The 19,549-nt window shown below is 34.0% G+C and overlaps 1 protein-coding gene across 3 annotated transcripts in view; it reads right to left on the reverse strand.

Moving 5' to 3' along the window:
• Positions 1-554: 554 nt before the first annotated feature.
• The window catches only part of LOC108755716 (focal adhesion kinase 1), an 81,356-nt gene continuing 62,361 nt past the window's right edge, over positions 555-19,549 (reverse strand). For 2 of the 3 annotated variants that reach the window (XM_018498927.1, XM_018498911.1), the window contains exons 2-23: positions 17,214-17,359; positions 9,205-9,380; positions 8,974-9,105; positions 8,746-8,895; positions 8,433-8,621; positions 8,186-8,266; positions 7,821-8,043; positions 7,240-7,275; positions 7,002-7,136; positions 6,650-6,832; positions 6,341-6,557; positions 6,051-6,241; positions 5,745-5,949; positions 5,585-5,664; positions 3,538-5,450; positions 2,810-2,953; positions 2,435-2,584; positions 2,269-2,368; positions 1,926-2,157; positions 1,549-1,843; positions 1,109-1,454; positions 555-1,027 (exon numbers count right to left, since the gene is read on the reverse strand). In XM_018498927.1, coding sequence (XP_018354429.1) covers positions 1,131-1,454; positions 1,549-1,843; positions 1,926-2,157; positions 2,269-2,368; positions 2,435-2,584; positions 2,810-2,953; positions 3,538-5,450; positions 5,585-5,664; positions 5,745-5,949; positions 6,051-6,241; positions 6,341-6,557; positions 6,650-6,832; positions 7,002-7,136; positions 7,240-7,275; positions 7,821-8,043; positions 8,186-8,266; positions 8,433-8,621; positions 8,746-8,895; positions 8,974-9,105; positions 9,205-9,380; positions 17,214-17,349 — 5,292 coding nt within the window. In that variant the 5' untranslated portion in view covers positions 17,350-17,359 and the 3' untranslated portion in view covers positions 555-1,027; positions 1,109-1,130. The remainder of the gene's footprint in view (positions 1,028-1,108; positions 1,455-1,548; positions 1,844-1,925; positions 2,158-2,268; positions 2,369-2,434; positions 2,585-2,809; positions 2,954-3,537; positions 5,451-5,584; positions 5,665-5,744; positions 5,950-6,050; positions 6,242-6,340; positions 6,558-6,649; positions 6,833-7,001; positions 7,137-7,239; positions 7,276-7,820; positions 8,044-8,185; positions 8,267-8,432; positions 8,622-8,745; positions 8,896-8,973; positions 9,106-9,204; positions 9,381-17,213; positions 17,360-19,549) is intronic. The other variant, XM_018498917.1, reaches the window with a different exon arrangement.

Here is a 19,549-nt window from a genome sequence, read left to right on the forward strand (position 1 = left end):
GGTATACTTATGCAAAACTGGAACTTGTTAAAAATATCTTGTAGGAACTAAATTCGTAAAAAATGGTTTTTGCTTTTAATAAAACATTTCATATATAAATATCGCAAACTAGTATAACCATTGAATAATTATATGAAATAAAAATAACACATTCAGTTCCTCTTTTTACATTATAATTACTGCCCATAATATTCCTAAGTAGGAATAGACTACGAAATTACGAACTTGCGTTAAAAACAACATTGATTATGTTTCACAAGAAATTATATTCTCGCGCAGTATTGCTCGCGCGCGAAAAGAGAAAATATTGTTTATATTTAAATATATGTGCATAAATATATAATATATACATACTTTTAAAATATGTTTGTACGTATGTATACATTATCATTTGGTTATACGAAATAACGCAGATAAAATCAAGAAATTTTGAAACATGCGATATCATGTGCAATGTCAAAATAAATACGAATAGCGTGAACAAATCTGAGGCCTTTATCTCATTTAATATATGTTATTTAATAATGTCAATATTAATGTTAATAAAATTAATGGCGCTCTTATTTTTATGGAACAATGTAACTTCGCGTCATTTCGTATACCCCATTATATAACAAATAGTAACGATAATCTTAAATCCTTTGGAGTTATGATTTCATTATAGCTGTGACTAAAATTCTCTAGTGATAAACTTCCTACTCTTATAATTAACGAATACTATCCTATCTATAAGTACGCTTAGATAAAATGTCAATATTTAAATGTTAAAAAGAGCTAAAAAGCACAAATACTAGGCGTGCATTCCACTGGGATTCATGAATAACGTTCGCGAGCATTATTTCATCTTTGTTATTACCAAATGTTAAACAAGGATGAAATGATACACGAGAGTGTTGCGAATGTTAAGTGGAATGTACCCTAGATTTCCCGTTGTTAAAGTATTGAAGTGTAGATGTGTACACACGGGTAACTTGGTAGTATATCGTCTACTTATATACATACTAATTGCAAGCAATGATTCAAAGTCCTGGAATCAATTATTTAAAATTAATAATCATCTAAATAATCGTCTTGTTTATATGAAGAAATACATTTCACTACCATTTACCTTAATTCAAGACATCTCGTTGTTAGCTGTCATTTATCGAAGTCTCACTTGTAACTTTACTGTTGGTCGTAAACACTGTTTGTTGATTAACACCCGTTGTAATCGATTGAGTTGGATGTATGACGGGACTCGCAGTCTGAACTAAATTGTAAGTGACTGGCACCATAGGCAAACAATTAACAGAATTATTTATAGGCCCTACATTACATGCTAATGAGGGTCTTTTTCTTTCTAAACTGTTAGTGGCCATTTGTCTTCTTGCTGTTGAGTTACGTTCAAGACTATTGGTAACTGTATTGTGTCTTCTTTCTAAGCTGTTGCCGGAATTGAAGTCGGATTGACTTCCCTGAGTAAATAGATATTTTTCAATTTAGCTTTATTTTATTTGTTACTAATTGTATTGAAAAATTATAATAATCTTAATGAAAAATTTAATTTACCGGCAAAGATCGGTCTACAGATTGACCCATTCTGTGTAATAAATCACCACTTTGGCTTTGTCTGAAGGTTGTTCCTTGTCGTTCGGTCGACTGACTTCTCCTCAGAAATTGTTCGCCTGACTGACTCGAACGAATGCGATTCTCGGGTGTGGATTCTCGTGTTCTGTTAACAACATTGCTCTGCCTTTGGCAAATCTGACTATCTACATATGGATAACGAATACGGATGGAATCAATTACATCTAAAAGATTCTTTGCATCCATGGCTAAGATATGAGCTGCAGAAAGCATTCCTCTAAAAGAAGAATAGTAATGTTTATCGATGATTCTCAATGTTTTGTATCAATTTCTTGAGATAATCCTAAAATAATAATTACTTTCGATATTCAGCATCCAATGTAGTGGCACTGTAACTTTGCGCCAGTTTCATGGCAGACACAAGTTCTGCCATATCTTTACTTAATACCTTATGCGCCATTTCTACTTCACGATGCGCGGATATTGGTAAAATTTCTACCAAAATATCCACAGAGGATAATAATGCTCTTAATTCGATACCTACTCTACGTACTAATTCTAAATACTGATCAGCCTTACTCTGTTGAACACCTGCAATTCACATTTTTATTTGTTTTGTATATTACAATATATTCTTTCGATATTATTTAGCTACTCTACGTGTATTTAGCCATTATTTATTTTTTCGATTTGCATCCTTACCTTGCGATAATGACATAACAGCACGAACAACGCTTGTTGTGCAGTCGTATACTTTATCGTTAGTTCTGTCTAAATCTGCTGTAGGTGTAGGTTCCATTTTCTACAAAAAATAATGTATGAATACGTTGGATAATTTGCATTGATAAAATCATTAAATGTAATTTACCTTTACTACAATGACTTTATCGGAATTCTTGTCCGAGCCAAGAGAGCCAGTATAGGCAGAATGCGGTTCGTGGCTCGGTGATTGAGTAACTGATCGTGGAATCGTAGGACTAGCACTTTCATCACCACTCGTAGCAATCGATAAACGTTTCTGTTAAGAGAAAAATAAAAATTAAAACATTTCAATCAACAATAAACTTTAAAAAACAACTGCAAGTAGAAGTTAGACTGAGATCTTATTTTTAATCAAAGTGAATCTTCGTACTTAATAATATTTATATACAATTATAAGTGCATCTTTCAGTTTTTATAAATTGCATGCTAATTCGGTTTTGACTTTAAACGGACTTGACTGGAAACGTTTTTTTTAACATACTTCTTCTCTTGCGAGCCACCGGCTATCTTCTTCAGACTGTCGTTGTTGTTCCAATAATCGTTGCTCCAGTAATTTTTGTTCGTCATCAATGCCGCTATTGAAATTGTCAGTTAGGTTATCGAATAGTTGTGAATGGATGTTTCTCTAAAACACACAGTAAAAATGATATTACGTTAAAAGTATGACTCATTTTTTAATCCGACATTTATAAGTTCTTTTCTAATATTACAAAAATGGGATAATTCGTAACTATTAATGTTGCAATCCTTTCTTGATAATATAAAATAAACGTATATACAGGAAAAATTAAAGAGACGCATATTTCTCAATAGATATAAAATAAATTTAAAACAGAGGTAGTGCATTCGCGTACTCGCTATATACATGCAGTTTAAATGATTATTGTAATAATCAGTGACATCCATTCTCATGCAAAAATTATTAACCTATTGAGCGGCAAGTCAAGATTTCTGCTAAAAAATAAGTTTCTCCGATCGCATTGCGACAAAGTAGAAGATTCATTTGCGAGCCAGTGCGTACGTATCTTGCATACACCAAAGAAGCACGTAATATTAATATACATTTGATGCGCGCGCGTGTATGTATCTAAGGTGTAATGTGATACAATAGTGTTGCGGACCAGATAGAAAAACTAAAACAAGACTGTGACGTGGTAAAAATACAGAAGACGTGTTTGTCACATTCCTAGGAGGCAGTCATAGTCAAACCTGATCTTGTTGTGCCTCCTCTGTCATCGAGCTGCTAGACGATACGGTGCTGTCGCTGACAGCAGAAGAGATCAAAGAGCCAGAGAGGGTGCCATCGGTCGAGCTTGTCAACTGCTCATCCTGCTTTTGTGGTGTCACGAAGGTGGTGATTTTGGCGACGCCCGTCACGACTTGCGATATATTTGCCGCCTTCGCGACGCCGCTAGCCATCTGAGATTGCGCTATTTGTTGTTGATGCGCACCGGTCAGGCTTGTCATTACATTGCCGATGTTAGCGTGCACTTGATAATCAACTGGACCAAGGTAACTTGATTTTTGTTGATCTACCATGTACGCGGATGGAATTGAATGGATGTTCTGCTGAGTCGCCGAGGATGACATAACAGAGTGTGATGGAACAGAGGAAGCTTGCATTATTCCAATGTTCGCTGAATGATTAGTGCCGGTTACTTGACAAGTCACTGGCTGACAACTAATTCCGGACTGAGTTTGGTGAGTATAATTTGGCATGTGCACCTTCTGAGCTTGGACCACCGACACGGACGTAGCATGGGCCGTGTAAATAGGACTGGCACCGCTTAACTGGGACTGCTGGTTTGTGTGTTGCATCGCGTAAGACACCGCCTGGGAAACGACATTCTGCCGCGTGATATTCTGCATGTGAGGCATTTGCAGCAGATACATGGACTGTTGTCCCGCTTGAGCGATATTCGAATAAATCTGCTGATGTGGATAATTCTGTGAATATATTGGCTGCGACTGTAGATTCTGCACTACTAGATTACTTCTTCCGGCTTGACCATAATGTCCTACCGCGCCGACGGGTTTCAATTCAGTCGCGGTCACGGTTGCAGCTACGGCCAACTGTGGTTGAGCGTTTTGTGCGCGGAACTTGAGTACCGGACCATACAAACATTCCGAATTTGATGTGGAACTACCTACATTCGCCAAGCTAATATTACGAGAGTAAACAACGCCACTACTACCACCACCGCCACTACTAATACTATCGCCAACACTCTGCACACCGCTAATATTCTGATTCGTAGATTGACCGCCACCAAATACTTGACTCATGTTATTACTAGTTGTAAAGTTACCGTAATTAATTGATTGATTGAGAGCATGCGAACCACTCGCAACAAACTGCGCCTGGCTGCTACTATTCGGTATTATAATACTGCTGCTCAAACTACTAGGATCGAAATTCCCGAAATCCTCATTGTAATTACCACCTAAACCAGCGCTTTGACTGAGATTACCAACGATAGCTGAGCTCTGGGTGAAACTAGTGACCGGTCCATATATCTCGCCACAGGTGTTGCCCGCGACCGCGGCTGACACGACCGACGCGGTCGCGGGTGGCGACGGAACGGTGCTGGACACGGAGAATTTCTGCACGGGGGAGTACAGGTCCCCCGTGATGCTACCAACCACCTTCGAGCTAACCGCATACAAGTTTTGCATCTCTTTAACCTTCTGCTGCTTTCGGTTGGCGGCGGGCGACTGCGTCTGCACTGCCGTGTCTGAAATGCTCAGGCTCGACATGAGGGGAGTGTTATCCGAGGAATCAAGGGAGTCTAAGTTGATGTCAGACAAAGTGGAATCACCCGACTGAGTTGTGATGGATGGCGGTTCGGAAAGCACGGGGTCAAAGAAGGGTAAGTCGGACACAACGGCGGTTGTTAGAACTTGATCTTCATCCTGAAATTGGACCGCCAGGGTGTTGAAGGGAGATGCGGGTGTCGTGTACACGGAGGGACATACCCCTCTGGCTTGATTGTCCTTGAGAAGTTGCGTGAGAACCTCGGGACTTTGCGCCACGATGTACGTGGATGGTGCGGCTAATTGCGACTGCTCCGTCGTATTTTGCGGTTGCCGGGAGGGTTTCGGTGGCGGCACATCGTCTGCACCTATAAAACGAATTATTTGATAGATATAATCGATAGCGGATAGCATGTACATATTTCATTAAAAAATAGAGCCATAACATTATTTTATAGAGCCATAACATTGTTATAATTATTATAGATAACTTTTTACATACCCCAAGACATGGCTTGAACTCTTCTGTTTTCTCGTCTCATCGTTTCTTGCTGCTGATGTTTCTCTTCTAGCAAAATTTCACTATAACGATTTAAAAGAGTATGTAATATAACTTAAAAAAAAAAAACATTTATAGTTTGACAAACACTTTAAATACTCACTGTAAAGTTTCTCTAATTTCTTTAAACGTCGGTCTCTTACTAGGTTCGTAGCTCCAACACTGAGACATTAAAGAGTATAATCGTGGCGGGCAATGATTGGGAAGTGCTAGTCTCTCTCCGTTCTCCAACTTGCGTATTACTTCGTTATTCTTCACGCCTTGGAATGGTTTTACGCCTAGCATCAAAATTTCCCATATACATACACCTGGAACAATAATCAAGTTTCATTAACGTGTTTTTTCAGAGACAGCAATTTTTATAGAACATGCTTTATTTATAATTAGCTTTAGAAAAAAAAAAACGAACCGAACATCCAAACATCGGATGAAGTAGTAAATCTTCGGAAATTTATACTTTCCGGCGCCATCCATTTAATTGGTAGCTTACATTTGCTCGCGGTATAATAACTCTGATCTTCCACCCATCTACTAAGGCCAAAATCCGCCAATTTGACGCAACTATGGGATGAAACTAACACGTTTCTTGCAGCGATATCTCTGCAATAAAACGATTAATTACAAGAAGAATAATTACAAGAAGATTAATTATAATGAACTGTGATATTCGAATAATAAATAGATTTTGTTAGTAAATACCTGTGCACAAATTTCTTGCTTTCGAGATATGAAAGGGCAGTGCTCAATTGGAAAGTGTACAGTAGAAGTGTGGCAAGGTCCAGACGATGTTTATTAGATTGGAGATAAGCACGCATTTCTCCGAGTCTGGCTAATTCCATTATAAGCCAAATCGGTGCTTCTGAACAAACTCCGATTAATCTGATGATATGCGGATGCTCAAACTGCTGCATAATATCTAAAATTTGAATTTATTATTTCGGAAACACATGTTTATATGCTTTATTTTATTATAATGAATATATAATTTGTTGTATTGAATTTCCGTACAAGCTTCTTCGAGGAATTTCTCAGCAGTGGCAAGATCCGCATCAACTTTACAAGTCTTGACGGCAACAGCAACGGTTTGATCATCTCTTCCTTTATATGATCCCTTATGAACATTACCAAACTGTCCTTCCCCTATGATTTCGCCTAATTCTACTTGGTTTCGAACTATCTCATAGTCTCGAGCTGCAAAGAAAATTAATCAAAAGAAAATTAATCATTTAAACATCTCTCACTATTTCAAAATGTAAAAAAAATACAGTATATCAATAAAAAATACTTAACTACATTTTTAGTCATTCTCGATCTTAGCTCAAAATTAGTTAAAATGAATAATGAAAACATATATACTTACTAGCTGGCGTCGAATAATCTCCTTCTTCGTCGACAATCTCTGCATAATCTTCGGACAAGATTGTTCCAGTTTTACTCGAGTTTTTCTCCGCTGGACTACTAGCACCATCCTGTCTATATTTTGGTGGTTGTGCATCTATAAATAAAATCATATTTTATATGCGTGTAAATAAAATAATATCTCGTTCTTATAAAATACAAAAACATATATAAAATAATGCCTTTCTGATTCGTTTTACCTTTGCATGGACAAGGATAATTCTTCCATGATCCAGCTTGCAAATATAGAATAAAAAGGAACTTATATTTTATTAACGTTAATAGAACAAGTGTATAATTTATAAAATAGTTTAGAGATACTATGCGTATCTTTTCTTAACAATATTAAAAAAGTTAAAGATATTTACTAGATTTTTGCAACAATGAATTTTTATTTTTTCGTGTGAATGTATGTCAAGATTCAGACAAATGATTTTAATAATTCTCTAATTTTTCGATTTCATGGTTCTTTTGAATGACTACACAGCAAATCTGACAATCTGATGAGCGATGTGATTCTATTTAATAACGCAATGTATATGACTTCGGTTTTACTTTATGTAAGTTTTTATAATATTATTGTATAAGTTAACTATTTCTGATAATCACTGGACTATTCATTACATAGTTCATTATTAATTTGGCATTTGGATAAAGAAGAACGAACTAAATTGTCGGGAATCATCAACTTGGAATTTGCGTTATTTATGTAATTTCGATTTATATATTATATTGATAAAGACTCGAATTGAAGGGTCAAAACGTAAATTATTATTTTTACCTTTTCTATTCCACAATGAAGTATTGCTGCCTGTGACTAATCTACAATAGCCATCAATCAAATCCGCGAGGCTTTCCGCTTGATCCAGACTGGAACAAGTAATACTGAGAGTCTCCGCGGCGCCTGCGACTCTCAATTTAATGCATGCCTTTGCGTGTTCTTTGCAATCCGACACTAACGTTTGGATGGATTGTATTTGTGAAAATTCTGCCATCCTAGTTGGCTGTAATCGAAATTTTACTTCGAAAAACTCATCATAGAATTATGCTACTTTTATTTTCAATATCTTTCTATATGGAATATATATTGCACAAAATATGTATAACGTACAAGTATACGTATGTAATATAAAACGCGTAACATACCACTGTTCCGCCTCGATGAGCCATGTAAGATATACCCAAGTCCGGTCCAATGACTAGTTCTACAGGTATTGACCAGCTTGACTGTAAGTTGTAGAACAGAAGTTGTACGAGCGATGTTGGATGTGATTAATACATAAAGTGAATAAATTCTACAAATAGGCATGAATTCTTTATACTTTTATCGTTTAACAACTTTTTCGTTTGTATCAAAGAAATATACGCTAGATCTCGATATGTTATTACTTACCCCTAATGCGCATATAAATCTTTCCTGATCAAATCGATAGTGCGCCCGCAGCAGATCAAAGAATTTGAACATGCACTCCAGTTCGGACAACGCTGCAACTTTTTTAAAATGTTGCTGTATTAGTTTTCGGAGCGCTTTCGGTTTCATCCCATTCAGCACGGAGCGTGGCAGGAATTTGTGTAAACCGACCTGTGGACAGAATATAGACACTATTCGTTTCGTATATTTTGTACATTGCAAAGGATGAATTGATGTGAATATGCAAGTGAAATCCAGTTATTCGTAGACAAGATTTGTTGTTTCGAAAAATTACCTCACGCTCTAAGTATTCCAGATTGCTCTTCTTGTCCAGAGCAATTTGCGGCATATCCTTGAAAAAATAACGGATCTCTAGACAACAGAGCTGAACCGCGACGTCCTGATCTAGTGTGGAGTGGTTAGCAAGCAGGTAATCGTTTCGTACCTAAGTATATAGATAAATACAATTTGTTATTTATTTTTAAAACGTCTTACTAAATCGCTCATCGTCGTATCATCATACCTGATCGTAATAATAGTAAAACGTGACCTTATCCTTCTCGTAAAGATCATTCAAGTTCTGAGGAAGATAACGTACTCGGAGCTCGTACCTCCATTCGCAATGTGGATGCTTTCGTTCATACTTTTCTTGTACCTGAACGATAGATACATTAAGAAAATTAAAAGAAACAGAATGTATTAGAATATAACAGAATATGGGCCAGATACGTGACTCACATATATCGATTTATACCTGATACATCGTTGTATCCTGATGCAACCAATAACTCTCTCCGGATCCGGGATGGTGCAGCCTCATTGCGTACAGATTTCGATAATGTCTAGTACCAACAGCTAATCGACTAGTTACCAAAGAAATGATACCTCTAACGTCGATCGCATCACCGAATTTGACGACGTTGAAGCCACCTGAATTGTGGTATTGAAAAACAATATTAATAAAACTATTTGTCTTTTTTCTTCTTAGGATATACATGTTTTGATTTTAATGATATTTATAATGGATATAAATTTACTCTTACTCATCTCGTACAAAAGGAAATCAATCAATAAAAACTGAAGTAAGCGATTTGCTAGCCCGAAGAATTATACGTCCTGGAAATTCGAAGTACGCGTGAATAGTATTAGTAAAGAAAAAGAATTGAAAAACGAGCTTATGTTGATTAACAAACCTTGAACAGATTACGGCCAGAGACAATTATCGGTAATCGAGGAGTAAATAATAAATGCGTTGTAAGGAAAATGCTACTTTTCATTATTCAATCTTAAAGACAAATTTTATCACGTATCTGAAGATAATATTAGGTATTCCGGTTAGTTTTGAGGTATTAAAAAAAACACGTTTATTTTAGGAAGATGTTAAATTATATTTTATTCAAAATATTTTCCACCATTAGCTACAACTTTTTCCTACTTTTCTGACACTAAATGGATTCCGCGATAAAAAGAAGTGTTCGTCTTTCGAAGCAATCCATTCATCGAGCCATTTTTTTATTTCATCATATATTTTGAAGTGTTGGTCAGCAAGATCATGTTGCATCGATCAAAATAAGTAATAATCTGAAAGAGCACAGTTTGGTGAATACGCGGCAAGTGATAAGATTTCCCACTGAAATACTGCTAACGTGTCTTTAACTGTTTTTTCAACGTGTGGTTGAGTATTGTCGTGCAACAAAATCACTTTGCAAATCAAATTAACTAAGACTCCTTATAATTCATTGAACTGGAAAGGATACGGGCAGTAGGAGTCAAGCGCAGAAGACGTCGCGCAAGTAATATATCTATGAAGTGTGAAACTTCTTTATTCACTAAAACGCGCTTATATGTTTCGACTCATTTTTGAGCCTTCTCCTCAGAGACAACAAAAATTTATGTATTTTAATTTTTGTTGTTTTTGAGGAAGGCTCAAAACTGAACTGAAACATGTAAGCGCGTTTTAGTGATTATAGAAGTTTCATACTTCATAGATATATTATTTGCGCGACGTCTTCTGCGCTTGATTCCTACTGCCCGTATCCTTTCCAGTTCTTAAAATCACTTTGCGTTTTCTTTCCTGTTATTGGACGTTTCTGGTTCAAAGCACAATTCAAATCGATTAATTGTTGTTGATAACGCTCAGCAGTGATTGTTTCATTTAGTTTCAGCAGCTCATACACGATGCCTTTCATGTCCCACTAAACACACAACAAAACCTTACTTCCGTGGATGTTGCGTCTTGATATCGACGTTGACGGTTAGCCTAGGTTTACCCATGATTTTTTACGCTTAGGATTATCATAGTAGCTCTTTTTTCATCGCCGGTTATTATTTGATACAAAAACTGCTTCTTTTTGTGACGAGAAATGAAATGCAAATGGTTAAACGATTTTGAATAGCCAATTCAGACAATTCGTATGGAATCCATTTGCCTTCTTTTTGAATCTTTCCCATTGCGTGTAAACAATAAGAAATGGTCAATTTATCAACATTTCAATTAATTCTTCAAGCATTTGAGTTGAATTTTCATCCAACAATATCTGTAATTTGGCATTTTCGAATTCTTTCTTTTGGCTGAAAGTTCTTTGTCTTTCAAATCAAAATCACCACTTTTAAATCATCGATACCAGTATTCACATGTTTTAACTAATGGAACGGACTCAGAATAAGTTTCTGAGATGAATCGGTGAACTTCGGCAGCCGTTTTCTTCGAATCAAAGCAGTAAAATAGTAGATGAAAACGCTTTTTATCACGTTCCATTTTCAATCTAAAAAGTAAGGTTATGTTTATAAATCATAGAATTTATATTAAATTATTTTTAGAAATATAGAAGGTTTGAAATGACATACTCAATTTCAAAATGTCTTTAGTAGATCTGTAGCTACAGCTATTTGTAGTGAGTTCTCAAAACAAACCGGAACACCTAATATTAAATGTACCGCCTTTGTAATGCGTCTGTTAAGTTATCATCTCAACAGTGAAATATTATAGTTTTGATTAAATTCCCGTTTCTCTCTCCTTTTGATGAAGAGTTCTATATATTAAGTTTAAGGCTCCTGAGTTACTTCAGCCATATTGAATTGTGATGTCAAAAGCGAGAAATGATACATTGATTTTTCTTGCATACTATGTAAATAAAGAGAATTTGAATGAAATAAAATGATGAGATCGCTTTAAAACACTTGTAAAAATGGAGATTCTCCTTATCTTCTCTAATAGTCAGTAAAGAGTCGAAAAAGGCTTGTAAAGTGAAAATAGACTACGCATGCGCATTGAGTAAAAACTAGTAAACGCACTTTACATGCCTTTTACTACTCATTCATTTCATTTCATCCAAATTCTTTTTATTTACAAACGACATGCAAGAAAAATCAACGTGACGCTTATAACACATTTCTCGTTTATGATGTCACAATTCAATATGGCTAGAGTGAATACTCAGGAGGCTTAAAGAGTTCCGCTTAATGACTATTTTTTAATAATTTAAAAAAAATGAGATGCTAACTTTCTATTAAAAATCAAGATCGAATAGTTTTGAGCCAAAATAGAGCTATTAAACTGCTCAGAACTTCGATCTCGAATTTAGATAAGAAGTTAGCATCCCATTGTTTTAAAATTATTCAAAAATTATTATTAAGCAAAACTCACGTTGTAAACTATAGAGAATTTTTCGTCTTCTCTCAAAAAAAAGCGGGAACTCTAATCAGAACTATTGTATCTAAAAATTAATTTTTCAAAAATTTTAAATTTTTTTCTTGAAATTTTTTTATGCTGGAACTTTAGCTCTAGATATTCACAAAATGAAACTATTAAGCCACTCAGAACTATTTGATCTCGATTTTCGATAAGAAGCTAGAACTATTAAAAAAAAATTATTTAAAAATGATAATTAAGCAGAACTCTTGTTATAAACTAAATATTTAGAACTCTTCATCTCGTCAAAAGGAAATGGGAACTTCTCAGATTAGAATTATGGAATTTTAATATTGAAATGCTAACTTCATATCAATAAAGTATTTCATTTTCTGGCACAAAACCTATTCGAATGCGCTTAGATAAATGTCAATTTTTATATGAAGAAATAGAATTCTTAGGTTATATCGTTTTGCAGGAAGATGTACGTCCAAGTGATAACGGAATCAATGTCAATAAAAATTGAATTTCTTCACTCCTAAGAATATGGGATATGCAAAGCTTTCTCAGAATAAGCTTATATTTTAGAAAATTTATTGAGAATTTCGTGACGATTGCTGATCCTATATGCATTGCTTAAAAAGAGAACGAAGTTTGAGCTCGATCAAAAATAAACACGAAAGCATTTGAATTATTAAAGAGAAAATTAATAGAGGCTTCAATCCTGTCAATTTACAGTCCGAATGATCTGACGGGATTACATTGTGACGCAGCTCACAAGATTTTGGTACGGTGCTTATGTAACGCGCGAAAAACCGATAAATATCTCCATCCGATCTTTTATTCTCTAAAAGTTAGAGACGCTAGCGATTATTTACATAAAACGGTTTTACATTTATTTGCAAGGTATATCATTCAAGATAGTTATGGATAACGCGTTAATGATGATTGGCTAGGAAAAAAGATAGCGCATGTTGATGTTTTTAGTCGGGCGAATAGTATTTTGATGGTCGAGGATAATACGAGTTCAATTTGAACGTGTGTCAATCTCAGGATATCGCGATAAAAGAATTAGATCGCAATTAGAATCTGAGTAGAATAAGATGTACGAAATGAGAAACGGCTTCATATATCGAAAAAAAGGGTAAACTTTCATTTTAAGTGCCGCAAACTGTAGAGCAAGAAGTGCTACATAAATATCACAATGATTTTGGACATTTTAGTATTGACGAAATTTTTGCGCTATTAGGAAAACTGGTCCATCGACACAAAAAACAAAATTCGCGTACACATACAGAACTGCATTAAATGCATTTCGTTTCTGAAGTCATCGAGTAAAGTCAAAGATTTTTTCATAATCCAAAACGGAGCGAACTATTTGCAGTGGTATATGTCAACCATTTTGGTCTATCAACCGAACATTGCGAAGAAATACATAGAATATTGTAGATGTGTTTACCAAACACGTGAAACTTTTTGTGGTAAAAACGATAATGTGACATCCTTAGATATTTCAAAGATTATTTGCAGATATTTTGTTAGCCGAAAATTTTATTTTTCTCGGGTAGAAGTACTAGTCTCACCTCAAGCACAATTCAGATATATAGTATTATCGATATCGAAACACTACAAACCAATTTATGGACGAAAAAGCCGAGCCCGAAAGGCCGCGAACAAGAGTAAGCGCCCTTAATATTCAGAAATTATGCGTTTCGCGGATTATCTCCGTGTCCAAATTCATTCTTAGAATGCCAACGTTTCGTGGACATGGTATTAAAAGTGTAATTTAGTTTTGAAGGTTTTGCAAGAGATGGCACTAATGTCAATGTTATCGAAGACATTCCGATCGCAGCTATTTCTTAATGCTTTACTACAAGTAAAACTTGTATAACTCCATGATATTTAATCATTTTCTAACAATAAATGCAGTAAATATTGTGTTTATACTACTTTAAAAAACAAAAGCAATAATTTTAAAAATGGAACTTTTTAAAGAGCATTTTTGACGTTGCTTTCGTTTTTTAATCAGAAAAAAATGGCGATTAAAAATAATTGAATTCTGATAGTAACTTATGGTAATTAATGTTACTCCATTAATTAAGATATGTAAATATTGGTTCAGACGATTCAAAAGTGGTGATTTCAATGTTAATGACAAAGATCGCTCGGAATAACTAAAAAAGCTAGAAAATGCAGATTTGCAAGCATTATTGGACGAAAATTTAGCACAATCCACTTCAGAACTTGCCAGAGAATTAAATATTGATCGTACAACAATTACGAAATTATACATGCTACGGGAAAGATTCACAAAGAAGGAAAATGGGTTTCATATCAGTTATCGGAAAATGCCATTGCGAACCGATTGAACATTTGCATTTCGTTGATCGCTAGACAAAAAAAGAAGAGTTTTTTGTACCGAATTGTTACTGGGGATGAAAAATGGATTCTATTTTTATAATCCCAAACGAAAAAGATCATGAGCTGATCCAGGCCAACCAGCAACATTCAAGACGCACGGTTCAAAGGTATTGCAGTGTATTTGGTGAGATTAAGAAAGTGTTGTATACTATGAACGGTTAAATCCGATAGAAACTGTCACCGTTGATCGTTATCGACAACAATTATACAAATTGAAACAAGCATCAGACAAAAACTAATTTCTAATTGCGAATAAATGATGCAAAGTGATCCTTCTTCATGATAATGCTCGACCTGATGTTGCATTATCAGTGAAACTGGAATAGAAATATTACACCCCGCGTATTTTTCAGACATTGCTCCATTTGATTTTTATTTGTTCCGGTTGATGCAACATGCTTTAGAGGATATACACTTTCATTATTTCGAAAATGTGTAAAAATTTGTTGAATTGAATCAATTCCAAAGCAGAATCTTTTTATTATCGCGGAATCCATCTTTCGTCAAAAAGATGGATAAAAGTTATACAAAACGAAGGAAAATATTTTGATTAAGGTATTCATTCATTATCTTGTTTAAATAAATCAGTTTTTGAAAAAAAATCCTCGAAACTAAATCACATTCCTAATATGTAATGTTGGCTATTGTAGGTGCTTTATTAAACAGTACTTGATGTTCTGTTTTAATATTGTGTTCTGATAATGCTGACTGCGTAACGTGCTTTAACCTGACATCACGTTGATGATTTTTTAAGTTGATCATTCTCCCAGTCTCCCCAATGTGTACTTCTCTCTCGCAGGGAAATAAAATATATTATTATATATACTACTGCGAAACTGAGTCTTTGATCTTTAGGATTTCTTAAGATTTGTTCTATCTTTTTAGGTTTAAAGATAGTTTGGATCTTTGTTTATTGTGCTTATTTAATATTCTGCTGATCTGATTTTCCGTGGATGGGATTATTTTAACTGCTCAACATAATCTCTGGGGATTATCTAGAGATAATCATACTGCCATACTGATAAATCTTTGATGGAAATTATATATAATTCCACATTTTTAATTTTAAATGATAGTACACGAATTTCAGTTAATACAATTATAATAGTGATTCAGATTTAATGATTATTTCGACTAGTTTGAGTTTTTCTTGTCAATGGTCAGTTTTGAATAAATTTTATAGCGATGATCACTATTTTATCTTGATCGAAATACTTGGGGTTTTTAATTCAGACGACTTTAAGTAATTCGAGTAGACCTAAAATATTTTTAAAAAATTTTGATAAATCTAAATTTAACAATCTTATTCATGAAAGAATTCAACCTCCTCGAAATTCCTCACTCACAAATTTTATTTTAGGAAGCATAGTATAGAACACACATATTTTATTTTAGGAAGCATAGTATAGAATTTTAGTTTTAGATTCTTTTTTTTGAAACTGTACTTGCATTGCTAATTTCAACCATTTAATTAAATTCGATATATTACGGTCATTATCCAAATCCATTAGCTAAATCTGTCCCTAAGGTTTGACCTAAGTCGTAGGACAGTAAATATAGCGGTAGAAGAGTGAAGGAAGCTTATGACGTTTTAAAATCTTTATCGTCTAGGGAATCTCTTATTATTTATCGGCAAGCCTTTTAAAAAGTCAGGAAAATTATTGCTCAAAGTAAAAAAATATTTTAAAAAATTTGTCAATAATATTGATTAAAGTTCATCTTTCTGGAAAATGATTAATTTCTTTAAAAAAACTGCGCTAATACAAAATCTAATCTTCTATCTCACATATCCATTAATGAAATAGTTGGTCCTACTATGGACAATTTGGCCCCGTCTTGAAGTTTAATAATCTTTTAAATATTCTTTCAATTGATAGAATTTTTAGTACTTTTTGAAGAACTTATTAAATTGATAAACTTTATAAAAATGAAAAGTGCTGCGAGTCCTGATCTAATTAATAATATATTAATTTCTTTCCTGCTTTACCTCTTTCAGCGATTGAAGTCCTATTCATTTCTTTTAATCAGATGGTATTTTGTGGCAATTTTTTTCCTGATGCATGGAGAAAATTTAATACGATTCTTATCCTTAAACCTAATAAGAAAAGATTACGATCTATTTCTTTAGCCTCTTGTGTAGGTACATTATTAGAAAAATTGATTATTAAAAGACTTGAACGATTCATTGAATTGGAGGATTTATTTTCGGTTTCCCAATTTGGCTTTCATAAGGGTTGCTCTTGCGACCATTCCTTGGCACATATTAATATCGAAGCTTATAAGTTGGTTTTGGCATGGCCAATTATTAGGAGCTTTGTTTTTGAACACTAAAAGTGCATACAATATAATAATGTAAATTTAAACATCTTCTTTGACTATCTAACCTTTTGAGAATCCCTATCGGATATAAATCCTTTTTTCAATATTTCTTATCACTTGGAGTAATTAAATTCTATGTTTTTAATGCATTTTGTAGAGAACGAATACTCCACAAAGGATTTTCAAGACACTGAAAATAATTTCGATGTTCAGTTTACAGAATTGGAATTGGTGGTTTTTATTCTTAATTGTTTGTGTTGTTCACATCGCGGTCTTTAAAATGATACTTTAATACTAATTTTATTTGTTGTAGTGAGAAGCGATTTCATCAATTGGTTTCTCTATTTTCTCGCCTAATGCAACAAATTCTTTAATGAGATGAAATAACTTACCATTGGGAAGATGGACTTTTAAAGTCGCCTTGTCCATGGGGGTAGGCGAGCCATGCGGCGGGGTATTCCTGCCACCGCCGCTGTTCTGAACACCTCCTACACTGCTTGCACCTCCATCTCCTGATCCAGTACTCATCCCCTCATGGCTAGATGGAGAACAGAAAAAAACAAAAGGGTCGACTTTTAATGAAAGGTCTTGCGCGTCTCCCCCCCCTCCTCATAATTATATATTAAGTTAAGTAAAAAGTCATCGCGTTTTTTTAAAAGACATCTATCAGTAAAAACCGCAATTACTTTTTTACCAACAATATAAATATATCTTGATAGAGTAAAGTTTCAGCTTTAAAAATCTCTTTTTTAAATTATACGATACGACAATTTTTAATGGAGTTATGAGCAATTAAAGTCAAAATAATTCTTTTATTTAATCCGCGATAACTCAGTAATCAAAAGTCGTAGGAATATTAAAAAAAAACGATTTTGTAGGGAAAGTATCAAGCTTTCACGATAGGTAATCGAAAATTTTCTCAAATTCGTTTTGGACACGTTACAAATCCACAAAGTGAGAAGAAAATTTTTCGTCTTTTTCAGCTCGTAGTTTTTGGTATGTAAAAATTATCAAACTCATATAAACTTAAAAAATGTGATAAGCTTTTAAAAGTAGAAATTTCAAGCTTTAAAACTCTTTTTTTAAATTTGAATTTCATTCATTATTGACGAAGATATTGTATATACAACTTTGAGCTAAAAAATACGCGATGACTTTTTACTCAACCTAATATTATTTCATAACAACCAAACCGCTCATTACAAGCTAAGTAAAGATCAATGTATCTCATAAAAGTTTATTTTTAAAAACAACAAAAACTAGATCCGAGGTCATGTTTTTCAGTGTAACAACCATTTTCATTTTTAGACGATTATAGTGTTATATTAAATAATTTAATCTGAATTACTATGTGTATTATTCCTTCATATAGTAATTCAGATTGACTTATTTAAGCATTAAAGATCTAGCTTTGATCGTTATGGCCATTATGCCTTTTTTAATAAAAGATCTTAAAATTATCGTGTACTTTGTTATTCTTTTAAGTAAATACGATTGAGAGCAATACGATTAACTGAATATTAGCCTCTAATAATTTTGAACACAGGATATTCACGCAAAACGATGAAACTAATAAGCAATTCATATAGAACGATGTAAACTCGAATTACAAAAGAAAATATAGTATGAGATAACAAAAAAATTTTACTTATACGAACAACAGGACATAAACATAATTGGAAACTATTTAGTAAATCATTAAGGACTTAATTCATTTTTTAATAATAGATCCTATATTTAACTATGAATATATTATTAACCATAGGCTAAAAAATCTTTTTCAGGATTGAGGGTCCTAATATACTTCATTTTAATTGCAATAAAACTTCTCCAGCATGTTATATATCATAGTTATAATATGACATAAAATAGTTCTAATATGTAAAAATAGCTCTTTTTGCGACTTCAAACGTAAATTTCTGAAAATTGTAATGTGATGGAACATAATTTGGAACCCGGATTTAACGTCAAAAAACTTACTTGTCTCGTTCTGGTGTTTTTTTGTCAAATAGTTACAATAAGTATATCTATTCACGTGGATTTTATCACTCACGCCGTGATTTCAACCGTTATTAATCCGCGCGATTGTCATCTAGCAAGGAATCGTGACTCGATTTGTTCAGTAACGGATGTAACGACATGCAATAATCCAATTTGTCTCGCCGCATCTCTGTGGTTCTATTGCGATTTTTCACTATTTCTTGCGACAGTTTCCTGGTAACATTTCGAAGCATCGTTCGGTTTCGCAATAGCGAGCTCCTACTGTGATAGCATGGTAAAGTTCACGATTGCATTTGTTGTAGCCGCGGGATATAACGTTCATATATCTCGCAAATCGAAACGTGAGCGTATTTCAGAGTGAAACAAATTGTCACGGGATTGCATAAGTCACATGAATGATTCTTATCGCGATTTTTATGGAAATAATGTGTCTCCTCTCTAATCGCATGTACAGCAAATGCGATGCATTATTTCGCTGTCTGCAGAGAAACAAAAAAATAACAATTTAGTAAAATTAATAAAGTACAAATTTTTAATTGTGTAAAATGTACGGATTAGTCAGTAATAAATATAAATACCGTTAATAAATCCCATTGTTCAATCAATATCCTCTCTCAAACGTAACAATCTTTTTACAATAATACTTATGCTCGATTTACGAGCCAAAAAATGGCCGTCTTAATCATTTTGCGTATAGATACACCACAACACTTATGCATATTATACA

Source organism: Trachymyrmex septentrionalis, unplaced genomic scaffold (assembly GCF_001594115.1).
Source record: "Trachymyrmex septentrionalis isolate Tsep2-gDNA-1 unplaced genomic scaffold, Tsep1.0 scaffold126, whole genome shotgun sequence".
Taxonomy (NCBI): Eukaryota; Metazoa; Arthropoda; class Insecta; order Hymenoptera; family Formicidae; genus Trachymyrmex; species Trachymyrmex septentrionalis.